Below are 18,329 nucleotides of genomic sequence, written 5' to 3'. Positions count from 1 at the left end.
ATTGGCACTCCAAATGGAAAAGGTTGCTGACCCCAGGCGTAGCCTATTACTGGCAACTCGGGAGCATAATGGCACAATTTGCGAAGGCCAGAAGCAGCAGGAGGAGGTGGTTTGGGAAGAGGGTTTTTTCTCTGGCTCCCTCTTGAGTCATTCATGTGTCTTAAATATTTAATCACAGTGTGCTTAAAGCATCAGATAAGCTCAGTAGCCTTCATATAGTAAAACAAATATTAACGCATAGGGTGTGTCTAGATATGGAAAAACTCACGTTTTAACATTTTGACCAGCCGATTGGTCGAAAGGACAGACGACTCTTGGTCGACCAAGATGTTTTGGGGGTCTGGGACAGCACTACATTGCATGAGCCATATGATATCAGTTAACATACATTGAATGAACATTCTACAATACCATGGAAATGAATGCATCACAATACCAGGCAGCCATTGCGAGTGTTTACCAGTCAAATTGCCAGGGTTAGAGGTTCCAACCCCGTTCTATTCATATAGAACGTGTGCTGCTGCAGGGGGGGTTGCCTAGGCAACCGAAGACTCCTTCGCTGCAACACCTTGCTTGTTTCAGCACGTTGTTAAGGGTCCATGTTACTAAAGAAACAGACCCAGCCGTCCTGTCTTCAGTCAGTTGTTAGTCGTCGTCCCCCCCCCAAAAAAAAAAAAAAAAAAACATTTTGTTACGGTTATTTCATTTGCTCTTCATGACGGTGTTCATCCATTATAAGGTAACTGTGCCAGCCCTAAAATGTACACACACACTGAAAGGACCCTTCCCCTCCTCTACATCTCCCAGGCACAATATACCAACCGCAGACTATTTCAAGTTGACTAGATTTACCACCAATCTATTGGAGGAAAACAAACACTGAGCCCTTTCTTGTCTACTGTAAGAGAACATCATTATCTATGACCCCATTGACCACAAAGAGGATTATTCATGTAAAAACATCACAATGTCACGACAAGACCTGTAAATGTCACATGTTCCGAGCGTGACATTCATCAACCCATGTGGCGTCTTATGAAATCCATTCTGCTACCAACATTGGCTTGTCTGTCATTGATTCCTTCTCATGTGTTTCTCTTCTCCTCTATTCTGTACCAGACTAATTATATCAGACCCCACCATACAAAGCCATTACACAGGATCAATAGAACTATAAGCATTTGTTAACATCATAAAATGTCATCACTGTGTGTGTGTGTGTGTGTGTGTGTGTGTGTGTGTGCGTGCGTGCGTGCGTGCAAAGGACACTAAATAATGTAAAGCCATTGCTTTATCTAATGTTACCCACCCCCATTTAAACCCCAATGCTTCAGTCAGAATCCTTCCCCCACTTTGTGTGTGTGTGTGTATTTTTCCCCTTGATGGATGGTAGGGGTGGAGCACAAAATCTGTGACACAGCCGGGGCTCTCGCTCCAAAGAGCTCTGAGAGGGAGAGAAGAGAGGGAAAGAGAGAGCGAGTGTATGGGTGTGTGAGTGAAAGCATTTATTGTGTGTCTGTGTGGAGTGGTGTGTACAAATGTGAATTGGTAAGCATCTCTTTACCCACTTGTAACCCTAACCCCAGTACCCCTCACCCTCCACCCCTTCCACTCTCCCAGCCCCAGACAGCCAGAGAGGAAGCCCTGTGGACTGGGGCTGTCGTCCGGTGCAGAGGTCCAGTGTCAGAGTGGAGCTCCAGACCCTAGAGACCTCGCTCTGCCGCTGTAACCCAAACCGCTGCACCCGGCCTGGGCTTAGCATACAGGGGGCAGGGGGGTAGAGGGTGAAGGGGACAAAGGGCCTGGGAGGCACTGCTGATTTGTCAATGAGATTAGATGGGGTTGATGGAGGGGGAGAGGATGGGGGTGGGGGAGAAGGCTGGAGAGGGGGGAGAGAGGGATGGGGGGGGGGAGAGAAGGCTGGAGAGGGGGAAGGAGAGGGATGGGGGTGGGGGAGAGAAGGCTGGAGAGGGGGAAGGAGAGAAGCTTGGGTGGAGGGAGGAAGAGAGGGAGGGAGCGAGCGAGCGAGAAGGGAGGGAGGAAGAGAGCGAGAAGGGAAGGAGGGAGGGAGGAGGAGAGGGAGGGAGGGAGGGAGGGAGGGAGGGAGGGAGGGAGGGAGGGAGGGAGGGGAGGGAGAGGGAAGGGAAGGAGGGAGAGAGGGAGGGAGGAAGAGAGCGAGAAGGGAAGGAGGGAGGAAGAGAAAAATTAAAGAGTGAGAGAGGAGCTAGAGAGGGTGGAGATTAACGGCTGGCTCCACTTTCAGCAGTTGTAATTGGCAGAGGAGAGAGTGCCAAGTCATTCAAGAAATGTGAGGTGTGTGTGTGTGTGTGTGTGTGTGTGTGTATTGGGGAAGTGTGGGCCTTCATGAAGCTCAGACAGAGGGAAGCAAGAATGTGAGAGGTCTATTCAAACAAAACTAGATTCCAGGTTTCTAGGTGAGAGGCATTCCTCCTCCCCAGCACAGTAAGACAGTTGGGAAAAATAGTAGAGAAAGAAAGGGAGAAAAAGAGAAAGAAAGAGAGAAAGAGATCTTACCAGTTTGCTGTAATGGTACTTGCAGTAGCCGCAGTATTTGACATTGTCTGCGTCCGACCCCTGTTCCTCACACAACAACCCAGCAAACTGGGCACTGAGGAGAGGAGAGGAGAGAGAGGAAGTGTCAAGAGAGAGAAGGGGACAGAGATATGTGTCAAAAAATGGAGAGACTAAAGACAGAGAGATGTATTTACTATGTTAACAGATGGACAGTGATGTATTTTTTGCTGTGTTAATAAAGTTTTAGATATTTTAATGTGGCTCACAATGTGAACATGTGTTAATAAAGCTATAGGTATTTGAAAGGGGCTCGCTCACCATGTGACGTGGAAGGCTTGTCGGCAGCCATGTTTGTTGCAGGTCATGCAGGCTCCGGTGGCAGCTTTACTCTCTCTGCCCTGGTCTTCACAGATATAACACGTCTACACACACATGAGAAAACACATCCAGTCACACACTCAGAAATGTAGGGACAGAGTGAAGTGTGTGTGTGTGTGTGTGTGTACCTTGTTGTAGCGATCGTGGGGGACAGACTGCAGTACGATGGGTTCCATGGTGGAGACGTTAGCAAACTCCACTTCAGGAATGTAAAGGGCACACACCACATGGGCCCAACCTACACACACACACACACAGTAAACCTCAGGACACACATAACTTATTCAAAACACCCACCACTTGGGCCCAAAGGGCAGCTATACACAAAATCCCCTTCAATTTCAATCCCTGTGTGGAGCGGCGTAACTAGAGCAGGAAAGAGCCAGTTGAATGAGAGGTCAGATAGTGGTGAATCCTTCCTCCCTCTGTTCCAGGAACAACAACATGCTTCAACTTACAGTTGAACCCCTGACCTGCCTTTGACCTCCCCAGGGGACAAGGGGGAGGAGGATAGGGGGGGTGTCAGGGTGATGTTGTTGTTTTGAAGTCCTTCCAAGAATTTGGCAGAGGACAATAAAACAGGGCCATAAAACACCCCAGAGCCCCCCCCATAGACACATGCGTGCACACAGACACACCGGGGTTTCCGTTATGAAAATGTGGCGCTGGACATTTGACCGGCAGAATTTTAATTTACCGGACCCACATGCATTGGGTGCGTAACCTGATTAGAGCGTCCACCCACGGTGCTCAGAATAACATAAATAACATTCTGATTAACAGAACATAGAAGTGGAGGATTCAATAAGGTGTGTCTTTACCACACACTTTGAGATGTTAGAATAACACATTTACTTTTCCTCAACAAGACCAGTAAAGAACCGTAGAATCACTAGCCTATGCATAAACGGCGTGTGAGTTTCAAATTTGGGGAAGCGCGCACCCCCCCCCCCACACACACACACACACAAAAAAAGCACTCCATACATCAACGCATTTGTAGACTTACACAAGACAGCCTACTATTCGTAATGTGGATTGGATAGTTATAATTTAGGCTAATAATATAACTCAATCACTGATTGCAAAAAAGACAATTGAATGAATGGCTGAGCGCATGTAGTGTAGAGGACACGGCAGGTAGCCTAGTGGTGGGCCAGTAACCGAAAGGTCGCTGGTTCGAATACCCAACCCGACAAGTCAATGTGCCTGCCCTGGAGCAAGGCATTTACCACTAATTTGTTCCAGAGGTGCCATACTACTATGGCCGACCAAGTAAAACAACACATCTCACTGTACCTATCCAGTGTATGTGACAATACATCTGATTTTAAATTTGTATTTTTATGAGAGATGTTTCTTATTTCTTTGAAAATAATGAAAAACCCATTTCTTTCTACTACACTTTACAGTGCCTTCGGAAAGAATTCAGATCCCTTCAATATTTCCACATTTTGTTACTTTAGAGTCTTTTTCTAAAATGGATTAAATAGGTTTTTTTCCTCTCATCAATCTTCACACAATACCCCTTAATGACAAAGCAAAAATGGGTTTCTATAAATATTTGCAAATGTATTAAAAATAAAACCGTAAATATCACATTTACATAAGTATTCAGTACTTTGTTGAAGCACCTTTGGTAGTGATTACAGCCTCAAGTCTTTTTGGGTATGACGCTACAAGCTTGACACATCTGTATTTGGGGAGTTTCTCCCATTCTTCTCTGCAGATCCTCTCAAGCTCTGTCAGGTTGGATGAGGAGCGTTGCTGCACAGCTATTTTCAGGTCTCTCCAGAGATGTTCAATGGGGTTCAAGTCCGGGCTCTGGCTGGGCCACTCAAGGACATTCAGAGACTTTGTCAAGAAAACACTCCTGAGTTGTCTAGGCTGTGTGCTTAGGGTCGTTGTCCTGTTGGGAGGTGAACCTTCGCCCCAGTCTGAAATCCTAATCGCTCTGAAGGTTTCCATCAAGGATCTCTGTGTACTTTGCTGCGTTCATCTTTTCCTGGATCCTGACTAGTCTCCCAGTCCCTACCACTGAAAAACATGCCCAAAGCATGAGGCTGCCACCACCATGCTTCACCTTAGGGATGTTGCCAGGTTTCTTCCAAACATGACACTTGGCATTAAGGGCAAAGAGTATAATCTTGGTTTCATCAGACAAGATAATCTTGTTTCTCATGGTCTGAGAGTCTTTAGGTGCCTTTTGGCAAACTCCAAGCAGGCTGTCATGTGCCTTTTACTGAGGATCGGCTTCCGTCTGGTCACTCTAACATAAAGGCCTGATTGGTGGAGTACTGCAGAGATGGTTCTCTCATCTCCACAGAGGAACTCTGGAGCTCTGTCCGAGTGACAATTGGGTTCTTCGGTCACCTCCCTGACCAAGGTCCTTCTCCCTATTTGCTCAGTTTGGCTGGGTGGCCAGCTCTAGGTTCAAAACTTCTTCCATTTAAGAATGATGAAGGCCACTGTGTTCTAAAGGGACCTTCAATGCTGCAGACATTTTTTGGTACCCTTCCCTAGATCTGAGCCTTGACACAATCCTGCCTCGGAGTTCTACGGACAATTCCTTCGACCTCATGTCTTAGTTTTTGCCCTGACATGCAGTCAACTGTGGGACCTTAAATAGAGTGGTGTGTGCAGTTTCCAAATCAATCAATCAATTGATTATACCACAGGTGTACTCCAATCAAGTTGTAGAAACATCTCAAGGATGAACACTGGAAACAGGATGCACCTGAGCTCAATTTCGAGTCTCATAGCAAAGGGTCTGGATACTTATGTAAATAAGGTATTTATGTTTTCAAAATGTTAATAAATATGTAAACATTTCTACAAACCTGTTTTTGCTCTGTTACTATGGGCTATTCTGTGTAGATCAGTGGTTCCCAAACTTTTTATATTCCCGTACCCCTTCAAACATTCAACCTCCAGCTGCGTACCCCCTCTAGCACCAGGGTCAGCCCACTCTCAAATGTTGTTTTTTGACATCATTGTAAGCCTGCCACAAACACACTATACAATACATTAATTACACATAAGAATGAGTGTGAGTTTTTGTCACAACCCGGTTCGCGGGAAGTGACAAAGAGCTCTTATCGGACCAGGGCACAAATAATAATAATCAATAATCTTGTTCTTTATTTAACCATCTTACATATAAAACCTTATTTATTCATCGAAAATTGTGAATAACTCACCACAGGTTCATGAGAAGGGTGTGCTTGAAAGAATGCACATAACTCTGCAATGTTGGGTTGTATTGGGAGAGAGTCTTAGTCTTAAATCATTTTCCACACACAGTCTGTGCCCGAGGACCCACTCTCACATAGGTATGTGGTTGCAAAGGGCATCAGTGTTTTAAGAGCGTGATTTGCCAAGGCATGATACTCTGAGCGCAGCCCAATCCAGAAATCTGGCAGTGGCTTCCGATTCAATTCCAATTTCACAGAACTGCATGTTGCAATTTTGAGGCTGTCTTGTTCAGATATCGGGATAACGAATCCAGCTGTTCGTGTCATCCATTTCAGAAAGTACCTGCGTAATTGAACACCAAACTCACTCAGGTGCTTCGCTATATCACATTTGACATTGTCCATAAGCTTGAGTTCATTTGCACACATTTTTTTTTACAATGATGGAAAGACCTGTGTGTTATCCAACTTCTTAAATCACAGCCTCAATTTTGTCCCGCACATTGAATATAGTTACGGAGAGTGCCTGTAATCCTAGATTCAGATCATTCAGGCGAGAAAAAACATCACCCAGATAGGCCAGTCGTGCGAGAAACTCATCTGACCGCTTGCATGATGACAAGTGAAAATGATCAGTAAAGAAAACCTTAAGCTCGTCTCTCAACTCAAAATAACATGTCAATACTTTGCCTCTTGATAACCAGCACACTTCTGTATGTTGTAAAAGCGTTACATGGTCGCTGTCCATATCATTGCATAGTGCAGAAAATACACGAGAGTTCAGGGAACTTGCTTAACAATGTGAACCCTTTTCACTGTAGTGTCCAAAACGTATTTCAAGCTGTCAGGCATTCCTTTGGCAGCAAGAGCCTCTTGGTGGATGCTGCAGTGTACCCAAGTGGCGTCGGCAGCAACTGTTCCACTCCTCTATGTCTCCCTATTATGGCTTTTGTACCATCAATACAGATACCAACGTGAGCAGCAGTTGCGTTTGGCTACATATGGCTCGTTAGTGGAATTTACGCGAGAGAGTAACGGTTAATGTGATTGGATGTTAATTATTTGACTAGGCTACCTGTATTTGACAATGTGTTGTTATATCGCTGAACACTAGATGGTTTAATTTTATTTTGGGCAGTGAAATGAGGCTACTCAGGCGAGAAAACAAACTCACCCAAATGTATAGCCCCCGTTGGTAAATATAAATGGACTGTTTGAAAATGTGAAGGAAAAAAAAAGGGAAAAATAATGTATATTTTAATATGAATCACATTTTTATTTGGCGTACCCCTGACGGCATTGCACGTACCATTGCACGTACCACAAACAGAATATGATATCCATCTAAACTGGAGGAGGCCTCCCGAGAGGCGCACCGGTTGCATTTTGACATCTCACTGACAGCTGCAACTCAACAATCATCTATTTTAGGGATGAACGATATAAATCGGTGAACATATCGGAATCGGCTGATATTAGCTAAAAATGCCAACATCGGTATCGGCCCGATGTCTAGTTAAAAACTGATGTCAAAGCTACCGTGCATACCTATATGTTTTTTAAAACCTTTATTTAACTAGGCAAGTCAGTTAAGAACAAATCCTTATTTACAATGACAGCCTAGGAATAGTGGGTTAACTGCCTTGTTCAGGGGCAGAACGACAGAGTTTTACCTTGTCAGCTCGGGGATTCGATCTAGCAACCTATATAACGAAGGTACATGACGTAATAACGCCACGTAAAATTTTGCGCTACACTTGCAACACAGCATCCCTAACCTAGCCCACAATTTCTGCTGTGTGGATCGAGCAGTCAACAAGTCGAGCAGTCATTTGAAAGAGTAAGAAAATTTCAGAGACAACTCAAAGGCAAAAACCATTAAAGCCAATGGTGACATTGCCCTTGACAATCAACCGTTCTCTGTCGTGGGCGAAGTTGGCTTTCGCCGACTGGTCGAGCACCGGTACACACTACCAAGTGTGCCATGTTTCAGATGTTGCCCTACCGGAGTTACACATGGAGTGATCGTGTAATCAATGTGTAATAACGTGAAAAATGTATGAATGCGTTAAATTATTATGTGACGGACGTGCAGTCATATTCAGACCCTGGTTGGTCAACAAGGTTATTTGACACATCAAATGGTGTTATTTGACGTGTATCTTTATTGGCACACAAAGACCCAAACGGCGTTCCATAGAAATCCTGGTTGAGAATGGAACTACTGAAGAAATGAACAAAACAACACAGCAAGTAAATGAAAGACATTTTTGATTATGTTTTACTGGTAATGGGGACATACGTGAATGATTATGTTTTACTGGTAATGGGGACATACGTGAATGATTATGTTTTACTGGTAATGGGGACATACGTGAATGATTATGTTTTACTGGTAATGGGGACATACGTGAATGATTATGTTTTACTGGTAATGGGGACATACGTGAATGATTATGTTTTACTGGTAATGGGGACATACGTGAATGATTATGTTTTACTGGTAATGGGGACATACGTGAATGATTATGTTTTACTGGTAATGGGGACATACGTGAATGATTATGTTTTACTGGTAATGGGGACATACGTGAATGATTGTTTTACTGGTAATGGGGACATACGTGAATGATTATGTTTTACTGGTAATGGGGACATACGTGAATGATTATGTTTTACTGGTAATGGGGACATACGTGAATGATTATGTTTTACTGGTAATGGGGACATACGTGAATGATTATGTTTTACTGGTAATGGGGACATACGTGAATGATTATGTTTTACTGGTAATGGGGACATACGTGAATGATTATGTTTTACTGGTAATGGGGACATACATGAATGATTATGTTTTACTGGTAATGGGGACATACGTGAATGATTATGTTTTACTGGTAATGGGGACATACGTGAATGATTATGTTTTACTGGTAATGGGGACATACGTGAATGATTATGTTTTACTGGTAATGGGGACATACGTGAATGATTATGTTTTACTGGTAATGGGGACATACGTGAATGATTGTTTTACTGGTAATGGGGACATACGTGAATGATTATGTTTTACTGGTAATGGGGACATACGTGAATGATTATGTTTTACTGGTAATGGGGACATACGTGAATGATTATGTTTTACTGGTAATGGGGACATACGTGAATGATTATGTTTTACTGGTAATGGGGACATACGTGAATGATTATGTTTTACTGGTAATGGGGAAATACGTGAATGATTATGTTTTACTGGTAATGGGGACATACGTGAATGATTATGTATTACTGGTAATGGGGACATACGTGAATGATTATGTTTTACTGGTAATGGGGACATATGTAAATGCCAACAAACATTTGTTGGGGGTCAGTGTGATGTCTGTGTAACCTTTATTTAACTAGGCAAGTTATTTAAGAAAAAAAAATATTATTTACAATGATAGCCTACCCCGGCCAAACCCGGACAATGCTGGGCCAATTGTGTGCTGTCCTATGGGACTCCCAATCACGGCCAGATGTTGCTGGATCCGAACCAGGGACTGTAGTGATGCCTCTTGCACTGAGATGCAGTGCCTTAGACCACTGTGTCCGTGTGTGTGTTCACTATTTAACTGTACTAGAATGCTTAAAAGGGCGCTAAAATGTAAAATATCAGTATCTTTTTTTTCGTCAAGGAAAATATCTGTAACTTTTTTTCGGTAAGAAAATTATTGGATATCGGTGCATCAATAATCTATTTAGTTTTTGCCTTTTCCATCCGACTGTAGGCAACGCAACTTAAAACAATCCACACATTTTTATTTTGTAGGCTAGGGGAAGCTAATGATCCTCTGTGGCCAAATCATGCTTTCGTAGCCTATTCTGCATGATTTGATTTATTTCTGGATTAACAGGAGTAGACTAATTAGGCTAAATAAGTTGGGCAATTTAATTCAACTGACTTAGGGAAAGCTTAGCTTCCCCTAGCCTTATGGACAAGCCACCTATGAGCCTATGTCAATCTACTATCCCACATGGTAGAACATTTGACCTATTCTATTGGTCAGTTTGGAGAGAGAAATAGCCCAAAGACTCTGGGACAGTTGTGGGGTGATAGATCCTAAATTCAAATCAAATTTATACAACCAGGAGCTAAGCTACATTAAAAAAAAACATTTAAACCCGAGAACATGTTGCTTAAAATGTTTATAAAGCATTATTCCTCAACATTATTAGAGCAGCGTTGCACAAATGGCTGTTGGTTATGAGCGAATGTGTATTTAGCAACTGGAAAAAGAAAGAAAGTTGACAACCAATAGAACATGAGAGAAACAGGCTACTGGTTTCAATGGCATATGGAAGTCTTTATTTAAAACATATTGCCTCCATGGATGTTGCCCAGGCTACTTTGAAGCAAGGTAAAACATATTGCCTCCATGGATGTTTCCCAGGCTACTTTGAAGCAAGGTAAAACATATTGCCTCCATGGATGTTGCCCAGGCTACTTTGAAGCAAGGTAAAACATATTGCCTCCATGGATGTTGCCCAGGCTACTTTGAAGCAAGGTATAACATACAGTGCCTTGCGAAAGTATTCGGCCCCCTTGAACTTTGCGACCTTTTGCCACATTTCAGGCTTCAAACAAAGATATAAAACTGTATTTTTTTGTGAAGAATCAACAACAAGTGGGACACAATCATGAAGTGGAACAACATTTATTGGATATTTCAAACTTTTTTAACAAATCAAAAACTGAAAAATTGTCGTGCAAAATTATTCAGCCCCCTTAAGTTAATACTTTGTAGCGCCACCTTTTGCTGCGATTACAGCTGTAAGTCGCTTGGGGTATGTCTCTATCAGTTTTGCACATCGAGAGACTGAAATGTTTTCCCATTCCTCCTTGCAAAACAGCTCGAACTCAGTGAGGTTGGATGGAGAGCATTTGTGAACAGCAGTTTTCGGTTCTTTCCACAGATTCTCGATTGGATTCAGGTCTGGACTTTGACTTGGCCATTCTAACACCTGGATATGTTTATTTTTGAACCATTCCATTGTAGATTTTGCTTTATGTTTTGGATCATTGTCTTGTTGGAAGACAAATCTCCGTCCCAGTCTCAGGTCTTTTGCAGACTCCATCAGGTTTTCTTCCAGAATGGTCCTGTATTTGGCTCCATCCATCTTCCCATCAATTTTAACCATCTTCCCTGTCCCTGCTGAAGAAAAGCAGGCCCAAACCATGATGCTGCCACCATGTTTGACAGTGGGGATTGTGTGTTCAGGGTGATGAGCTGTGTTGCTTTTACGCCAAACATAACGTTTTGCATTGTTGCCAAAAAGTTCAATTTTGGTTTCATCTGACCAGAGCACCTTCTTCCACATGTTTGGTGTGTCTCCCAGGTGGCTTGTGGCAAACTTTAAACTACACTTTTTATGGATATCTTTAAGAAATGGCTTTCTTCTTGCCACTCTTCCATAAAGGCCAGATTTGTGCAATATACGACTGATTGTTGTCCTATGGACAGAGTCTCCCACCTCAGCTGTAGATCTCTGCAGTTCATCCAGAGTGATCATGGGCCTCTTGGCTGCATCTCTGATCAGTCTTCTCCTTGTATGAGCTGAAAGTTTAGAGGGACGGCCAGGTCTTGGTAGATTTGCAAGGGTCTGATACTCCTTCCATTTCAATATTATCGCATGAACAGTGCTCCTTGGGATGTTTAAAGCTTGGGAAATCTTTTTGTATCCAAATCCGGCTTTAAACTTCTTCACAACAGTATCTCGGACCTGCCTGGTGTGTTCCTTGTTCTTCATGATGCTCTCTGCGCTTTTAACGGACCTCTGAGACTATCACAGTGCAGGTGCATTTATACGGAGACTTGATTACACACAGGTGGATTGTATTTATCATCATGAGTCATTTAGGTCAACATTGGATCATTCAGAGATCCTCACTGAACTTCTGGAGAGAGTTTGCTGCACTGAAAGTAAAGGGGCTGAATAATTTTGCATGCCCAATTTTTCAGTTTTTGATTTGTTAAAAAAGTTTGAAATATCCAATAAATGTCGTTCCACTTCATGATTGTGTCCCACTTGTTGTTGATTCTTCACAAAAAAATACAGTTTTATATCTTTATGTTTGAAGCCTGAAATGTGGCAAAAGGTTGCAAAGTTCAAGGGGGCCGAATACTTTCGCAAGGCACTGTATTGCCTCCACGGATGTTGCCCAGGCTACTTTGAAGCAAGGTAAAACATGCTACACTATATGTAGTAAAACATTCAGGTTTCAAACAAAGTAGCTTTATGTTTTCAAAATGAATAGGCCTCCAGCTCATTGCAAAGTGGTGTGTGACGCGCTGATGAAGCCTGCCTTCCGTTGCCAATGCATTTGAATGGCGAATTGGAAGTGCGTGTCAATTACCAGTTGAGAAATATGAACAGAAGCTCTTTTTAAATCGTGGCCCAAGCATCGTTTTTTTTTTTTTTTTTTTTTTTTTTTACACATGATTGCATTTAGAAATGTTGCGTAATGATTGGACTTATAAAAGCTTTGTCTGATAAGGGCTCTGTATCTGTATGCTGTGAGCGTGTGATTAAATTGAGATGTGTTTGTAACTGGCCTACATTCAATAGGCCATGCTGTGAAAGGAATTAAAAATGAAAAGCTGAAATGTCTTGAGTATTCAACGCATTTATTATTGAAAGCCTACATAAGTTCAGGAGTAAACATTTGCTTAACAAGTCACGTAATAAATTGTATGGACTCACTGTGTGCAAAAAAGGGACCTTACAGATAAGAAATACCTGTAAGGTCCCTCGGTCGAGCAGTGAATTTCAAACACAGATTCAACCACAAAGACCAAAAGAAGGGCTCCTATTGGTAGATGAGTGGGAAAAAAAGAAGCAGACATTGAATATCCCTTTTGAGCATGGTGAAGTTATTAATTACACTTTGGATGGTGTATCAGTACACCCAGTCACTATAAAGATACAGACGTCCTTCATAACTCAGTTGCCGGAGAGGAAGGAAACCCCTCAGGGATTTCACCATGAGGCCAATGGTGACTTTAAAACAGTTTGAGTTTAATGGCTGTGGTAGGGAGAAAACTGAGGATGGATCAACAACACTGTAATCACTCCACAATACTAACCTAATTGAGAGAGACAAAAGGAAGCCTATACAGAATAAAAAATATTCCAAAACATGCATCCTGTTTGCAACCAGGCACTTAAGTAATGCTGCAAAAAATGTGGCAAAGCAATTAACTTTTGGTCCTGAACACAAAGTTTGGGTCAAATCCAATAGAACACATTACTGAGTACCACTCTCCATATTTTCAAGCATAGTGTTGGCTGCATCTTGTTATGGGTATGCTTGTAATAGTTAAGAACTGGGGCATTTTTCAGGTTAAAATAAGAAACAGGGGCTTCTCAAGTGGTGCAGCGGTCAAAGACACTGCATTGCAGTGCTTGAGGAGTCATTACAGACCCAGGTGTGATCCCAGGCTGTGTCACAACCGGACGTGACCGGGAGTCCCATAGGGTGGCGCACAATTGACCCAGCGTCGTCCGGGTTAGGCCGGGGGGGCATTGCTTGGCTCATCGCACTCTAGCGACTCCTTGCGATGGGCCGGGCGCCTGCAGGCTGACTTTGGTCGTCAGTTGAACGGTGTTTCCTCCGACACATTGGTGCAGCTGGCTACTGAAGAAACGCAGTTTGGCGGGTCATGTTTCGGAGGACGTATGACTCGACCTTTGCCTCTCCTGAGCCTGTCGGGGAGTTGCAGCGATGAGACAAGATCAAAATTGGGGAGAGAAAGGGGGTAAAATACAGAATTTTAAATGTAAAAATTACAGAATGGAGCTAAGCATAGGCAAAATCCTAGAGGAATACCTGGTTCAGTCGGCTTTCCACCAGACACCGAGATGAATTCACCTTCCAGCAGGACAATAACCTAAAACACAAGGTCAAATCTACACTGGAGTTGCTTACCAAGAAGACGTGAATGTTCCTGAGAGGCTGAGTTAGTTTTGACTTAAATCTACTTCAAAATCTATGGTAAGACCTGAAAATGGTTGCCTAGCAATGATCAACAACCAATTTCACAGAGCTCGAATAATTTTGAAAATAATAAATGGGCAAATGTTACACAATCCAGTTGTGGAAAGCTCTTAGAGATTTACCCAGAAAGACTTGCAGCTGTAATCGCTGCCAAAGGTGATTGTACAAAGTATTGAATATTTATGTAAATTACATATTTCATTTTCAATAAACTTAAAAACATTTCTAAAAACTTGTTTCCACATTGTAATTATGGGGTAGTGTGTGTAAATGGGTGAGAAAAAAAGATTTAATCCATTTTGAATTCAGGCTTTAACAAAATGTGGAATAAGTCAAGAGGTATGAATACTTTCTGAAGGCACTGTACATAACGAATATACACAAGCGGCAATTTAATTCCACAAAATTAAGTAACTTGACCCATAGACCGTTAAGCAGGACTGGTCAAATGTATTTACATCAACTGGTATTCCCAACAATGAGTAGGCTAAAAAGCATTATGTGGCAATGGGATTTGTTCCCCGGACAATTGGTCGGTGCCAATTTTATTTATTGGCTCAACAAAAACAAACATTTAAAAAAACAGCTATTACCAGTTAACGGAAACCCTGACACACAAAAACACAGTTACAGATTGCTCTCTGTCTCCCTGCGCTGTACCTCATGTGAAGTTTACCACTTGAAACCAAGCCAGACATTTACCTAACAGATTAATCCCTGTTTACCTTCTGGCACTGCAGGCAGCAGCCTCACCTAAAAAACACCTGGGACTACTACCGCACGAGAGAGAGCTACAAAAGAGCTAGCAGTAAAACGGTGTGTGATGTTTTGATGTCTCCCCACAGGCCAGGTCACAATCCTACAGCTGTGCCTCTCTCCCACACACACACCATGTTTACAGTATTCGCTCTGAACTCCTGGTGAACCCAGAGAGAAACCTCCTCAGAGCCCTGTTAACTCCAGCCTGGACCGCCCCCTCATAAACACACACACACACACACACACACACACACACACACACACACACACACACACACATGTAGGGCTGCACAATTCATCTAAATTTAATCGAAATTTCGAGGTTGGCATGTGCAATATCCATGTCGCAAAAGGCTGCAATTTTTTGAAGCCCTATAGTTTACTCTGTCATCTCTCTCCAGTCTCCCTCCCTCTCGAATGCGGCTACTTGCTTTCGACACACACCATGCCCCGCCCAGTCACTCAATCAGGCACAGCTGGCTGTTAGATTCACTCACTCAACCTGAGTCTGCAATGCATGCTTCTGTTAGCTCTAGCCCATGCATGCAGTCAAGAAACAAGGATGTTGCTTATTCCAACTTTGCTTCTTCACATCAATCCACCTGTGTTCTGTATTATACTATTAGTTTGTGTATCTTTATCTACACAAACCATTGGTTAGTTATCAAGCTTCACATGTGCCTAAAAAAAGCATTAGCCGCTAATGATAATTGCTAACCAGCTAGCTAAGTACATTGAGATAGCAAAGACTATGGAGCTAGGGCTATCCTGCTGCCAGTGGTGGTGCCAATATGTTACTTGTGCCAAGACATGTCCTGAATCAGAGAGAAATAGGTGAAGAATATTCTAAAATCTTTGTCTGAATATAACATCTCTTTTCAAAATAAATAAAATGTTATTCGTCACATGCGCAGGATACAACGGGTGTAGATTTAACCGTGAAATGCTTGCTTACGAGCCCTTCCCAACAATAGTTAAAAAATGATAAAGAAAAATAGTAACACAAAAGGAATAAAATTAACAAGAAAAGAGCTGTATATATATATATATATATATATATATACACATATATATATATATATATATATACATATATATATATATATATACATATACATATATATATACATATATATACATATATATATATATACATATATATATAATATAATATAATATAATATATACAGTTGAAGTTGGAAGTTTACATACACTTAGGTTGGAGTCATTAAAACTCGTTTTTCAACCACTCCACAAATTTCTTGTTAACAAACTATAGTTTTGGCAAGTCGGTTAGGACATCTACTTTGTGCATGACAAGTCATTTTTCCAACATTGTTTACCAACAGATTATTTCACTTAATTCACTGTATCACAATTCCATTCGGTCATAAATTGACTGTGCCTTTAAACAGCTTGGAAAATTCCAGAAAATGTCATGGCTTTAGAAGCTTCTGATAGGCTAATTGACATAATTTGAGTCAATTGGAGGTGTACCTGTGGATGTATTTCAAGGCCTACCTTCAAACTCAGTGCCTCTTTACTTGACATCATGGGAAAATCCAAAGAAATCAGCCAAGACATCAGAAAAAAAAATGTAGACCTCCACATGTCTGGTTCATCCTTGGGAGCAATTCCAAACACCTGAAGGTACCACGTTCATCTGTACAAACAATAGTATGCAAGTATAAACTCCATGGGACCATGCAGCCGTCATACCGCTCAGGAAGGAGACGCATTCTGTCTCCTAGAGATGAACATACTTTGGTGCGAAAAGTGCAAATCAGTCCCAGAACAACAGCAAAGGACCTTGTGAAGATGCTGGAGGAAACAGGTACAAAAGTATCTATATCCACAGTAAAACGAGTCCTATATCGACATAACTTGAAAGGCCGCTCAGCAAGGAAGTCGTCACTGCTCGAAAATGACCATAAAAAAAGCCAGACTATGGTTTGCAACTGCACATGGGGACAAAGATCATACTTTTTGGAGAAATGTCCTCTGGTCTGATCAAACAAAAATAGAACTGTTTGGCTATAATGACCATCATTATGTTTGGAGGAAAAGGGGGAGGCTTGCAAGGCGAAGAATACCATCTCAACCGTGAAGCACGGGGGTGGCAGCATCATGTTGTGGGGGTGTTTTGCTGCAGGAGGGACTGGTGCACTTCACAAAATAGATGGCATCATGAGGTAGGACAATTATGTGGATATATTGAAGCAACATCAAGACATCAGTCAGGAAGTTAAAGCTTGATCGCAAATGGGTCTTCCAAATGGACAATGACCCCAAGCATACTTCCAAAGTTGTGGCAAAATGGCTTAAGGACAATAAAGTCAAGGTCTTGGAGTGGCCATCACAAAGCCCTGACCTCAACCCTATAGAAAATTTGTGGGCAGAACTGAAAAAGCGTGTGAGAATCAAGCTGACTCAGTTACACCAGCTCTGTCAGGAGGAATGGGCCTAAACTCACCCAAGTTATTGTGGGAAGCTTGTGGAAGGCTACCCGAAACGTTTGACCCAAGTTAAACCATTTAAAGGCAATGCTACCAAATACTTATTGAGTGTATGTAAACTTCTGACCCACTAGGAATGTGATTAAAGAAATAAAAGCTGAAATAATTCTCTACTATTTCACATTCTTAAAATAAAGTGGTGATCCTAACTGACCTAAGACAGGGAATTTTTACTAGGATTAAATGTTAGGAATTGTGAAAAACTGAGTTGAAATGTATTTGGCTAAAGGTGTATGCAAACTTCCGACTTCAACTGTAGCTATATAAAGTATTTTAGGTAGATATGTACAAGAAGGCAGGGTAAAGTAGCTAAGCATCAGGATAGATTAGAGAAACAAAGAAGAGAGTAGCAGAAGCTTTTGCGTGTTAAAGTGTAGGTGTGTGTCTTGTGTCGTATGCTTGTTGTTGGTAGGCGTACATGTGTGTGCGTATGTAGTGTAGTGTATGTGAATGTGTGTGGGTGTCAGTGTAGTGTGTTTATCTAGTCTTGTGAGTGTGCATTGAGTCAGTGCAAGATAGGGTCAGCGCAGATAGTTCATGTAACCATTAAATTCCTTATTTAGCAGTCTTATGGCTTGGGGCTAGACGTGATCTCGGAGAGAGCCAATGCTCCGGTACCATTTGCCGGACGGTAGCAGTGAATAGACTATGGTTTGGTTGGCTGAAGTCTTTGCCAATTCTTCTGTCCTTCCTCTGACACGCCTTATATAGAGGTCCTGGATGGCAGGGAGCTCAGCCCTAGTGATGTACTGGGCTGTCCGCACCACCCTCTGTTGCGCTTCGCGGTCCAGGGTGGTACATTTGCCATACCAAGTGGTGGTAATCCAGTCAAGATGCTCTCAATGGTGCAGCTGTAGAACTTCTGGAGGATTGAAGAGCCCATGCCAAATCTTTTCAGCTTCCTGAGGG

General features: G+C 42.3%; 1 protein-coding gene across 1 annotated transcript in view; it reads right to left on the bottom strand.

Annotated features, from left to right (window-relative positions):
• The window catches only part of LOC112227475 (MLLT10 histone lysine methyltransferase DOT1L cofactor), a 76,828-nt gene that overhangs the window by 42,438 nt on the left and 16,061 nt on the right, over positions 1–18,329 (bottom strand). The window contains exons 4-6 of the mRNA XM_042308915.1: positions 3,042–3,151; positions 2,854–2,957; positions 2,536–2,629 (exon numbers count right to left, since the gene is read on the bottom strand). Of these exons, the coding sequence (XP_042164849.1) occupies positions 2,536–2,629; positions 2,854–2,957; positions 3,042–3,151 (308 nt within the window). The remainder of the gene's footprint in view (positions 1–2,535; positions 2,630–2,853; positions 2,958–3,041; positions 3,152–18,329) is intronic.

Source organism: Oncorhynchus tshawytscha, linkage group LG29 (assembly GCF_018296145.1).
Source record: "Oncorhynchus tshawytscha isolate Ot180627B linkage group LG29, Otsh_v2.0, whole genome shotgun sequence".
Lineage (NCBI taxonomy): Eukaryota > Metazoa > Chordata > Actinopteri > Salmoniformes > Salmonidae > Oncorhynchus > Oncorhynchus tshawytscha.
Note: the sequence above shows the minus strand (reverse complement) of the source record. Positions and strands in the feature narration are given on the sequence as shown.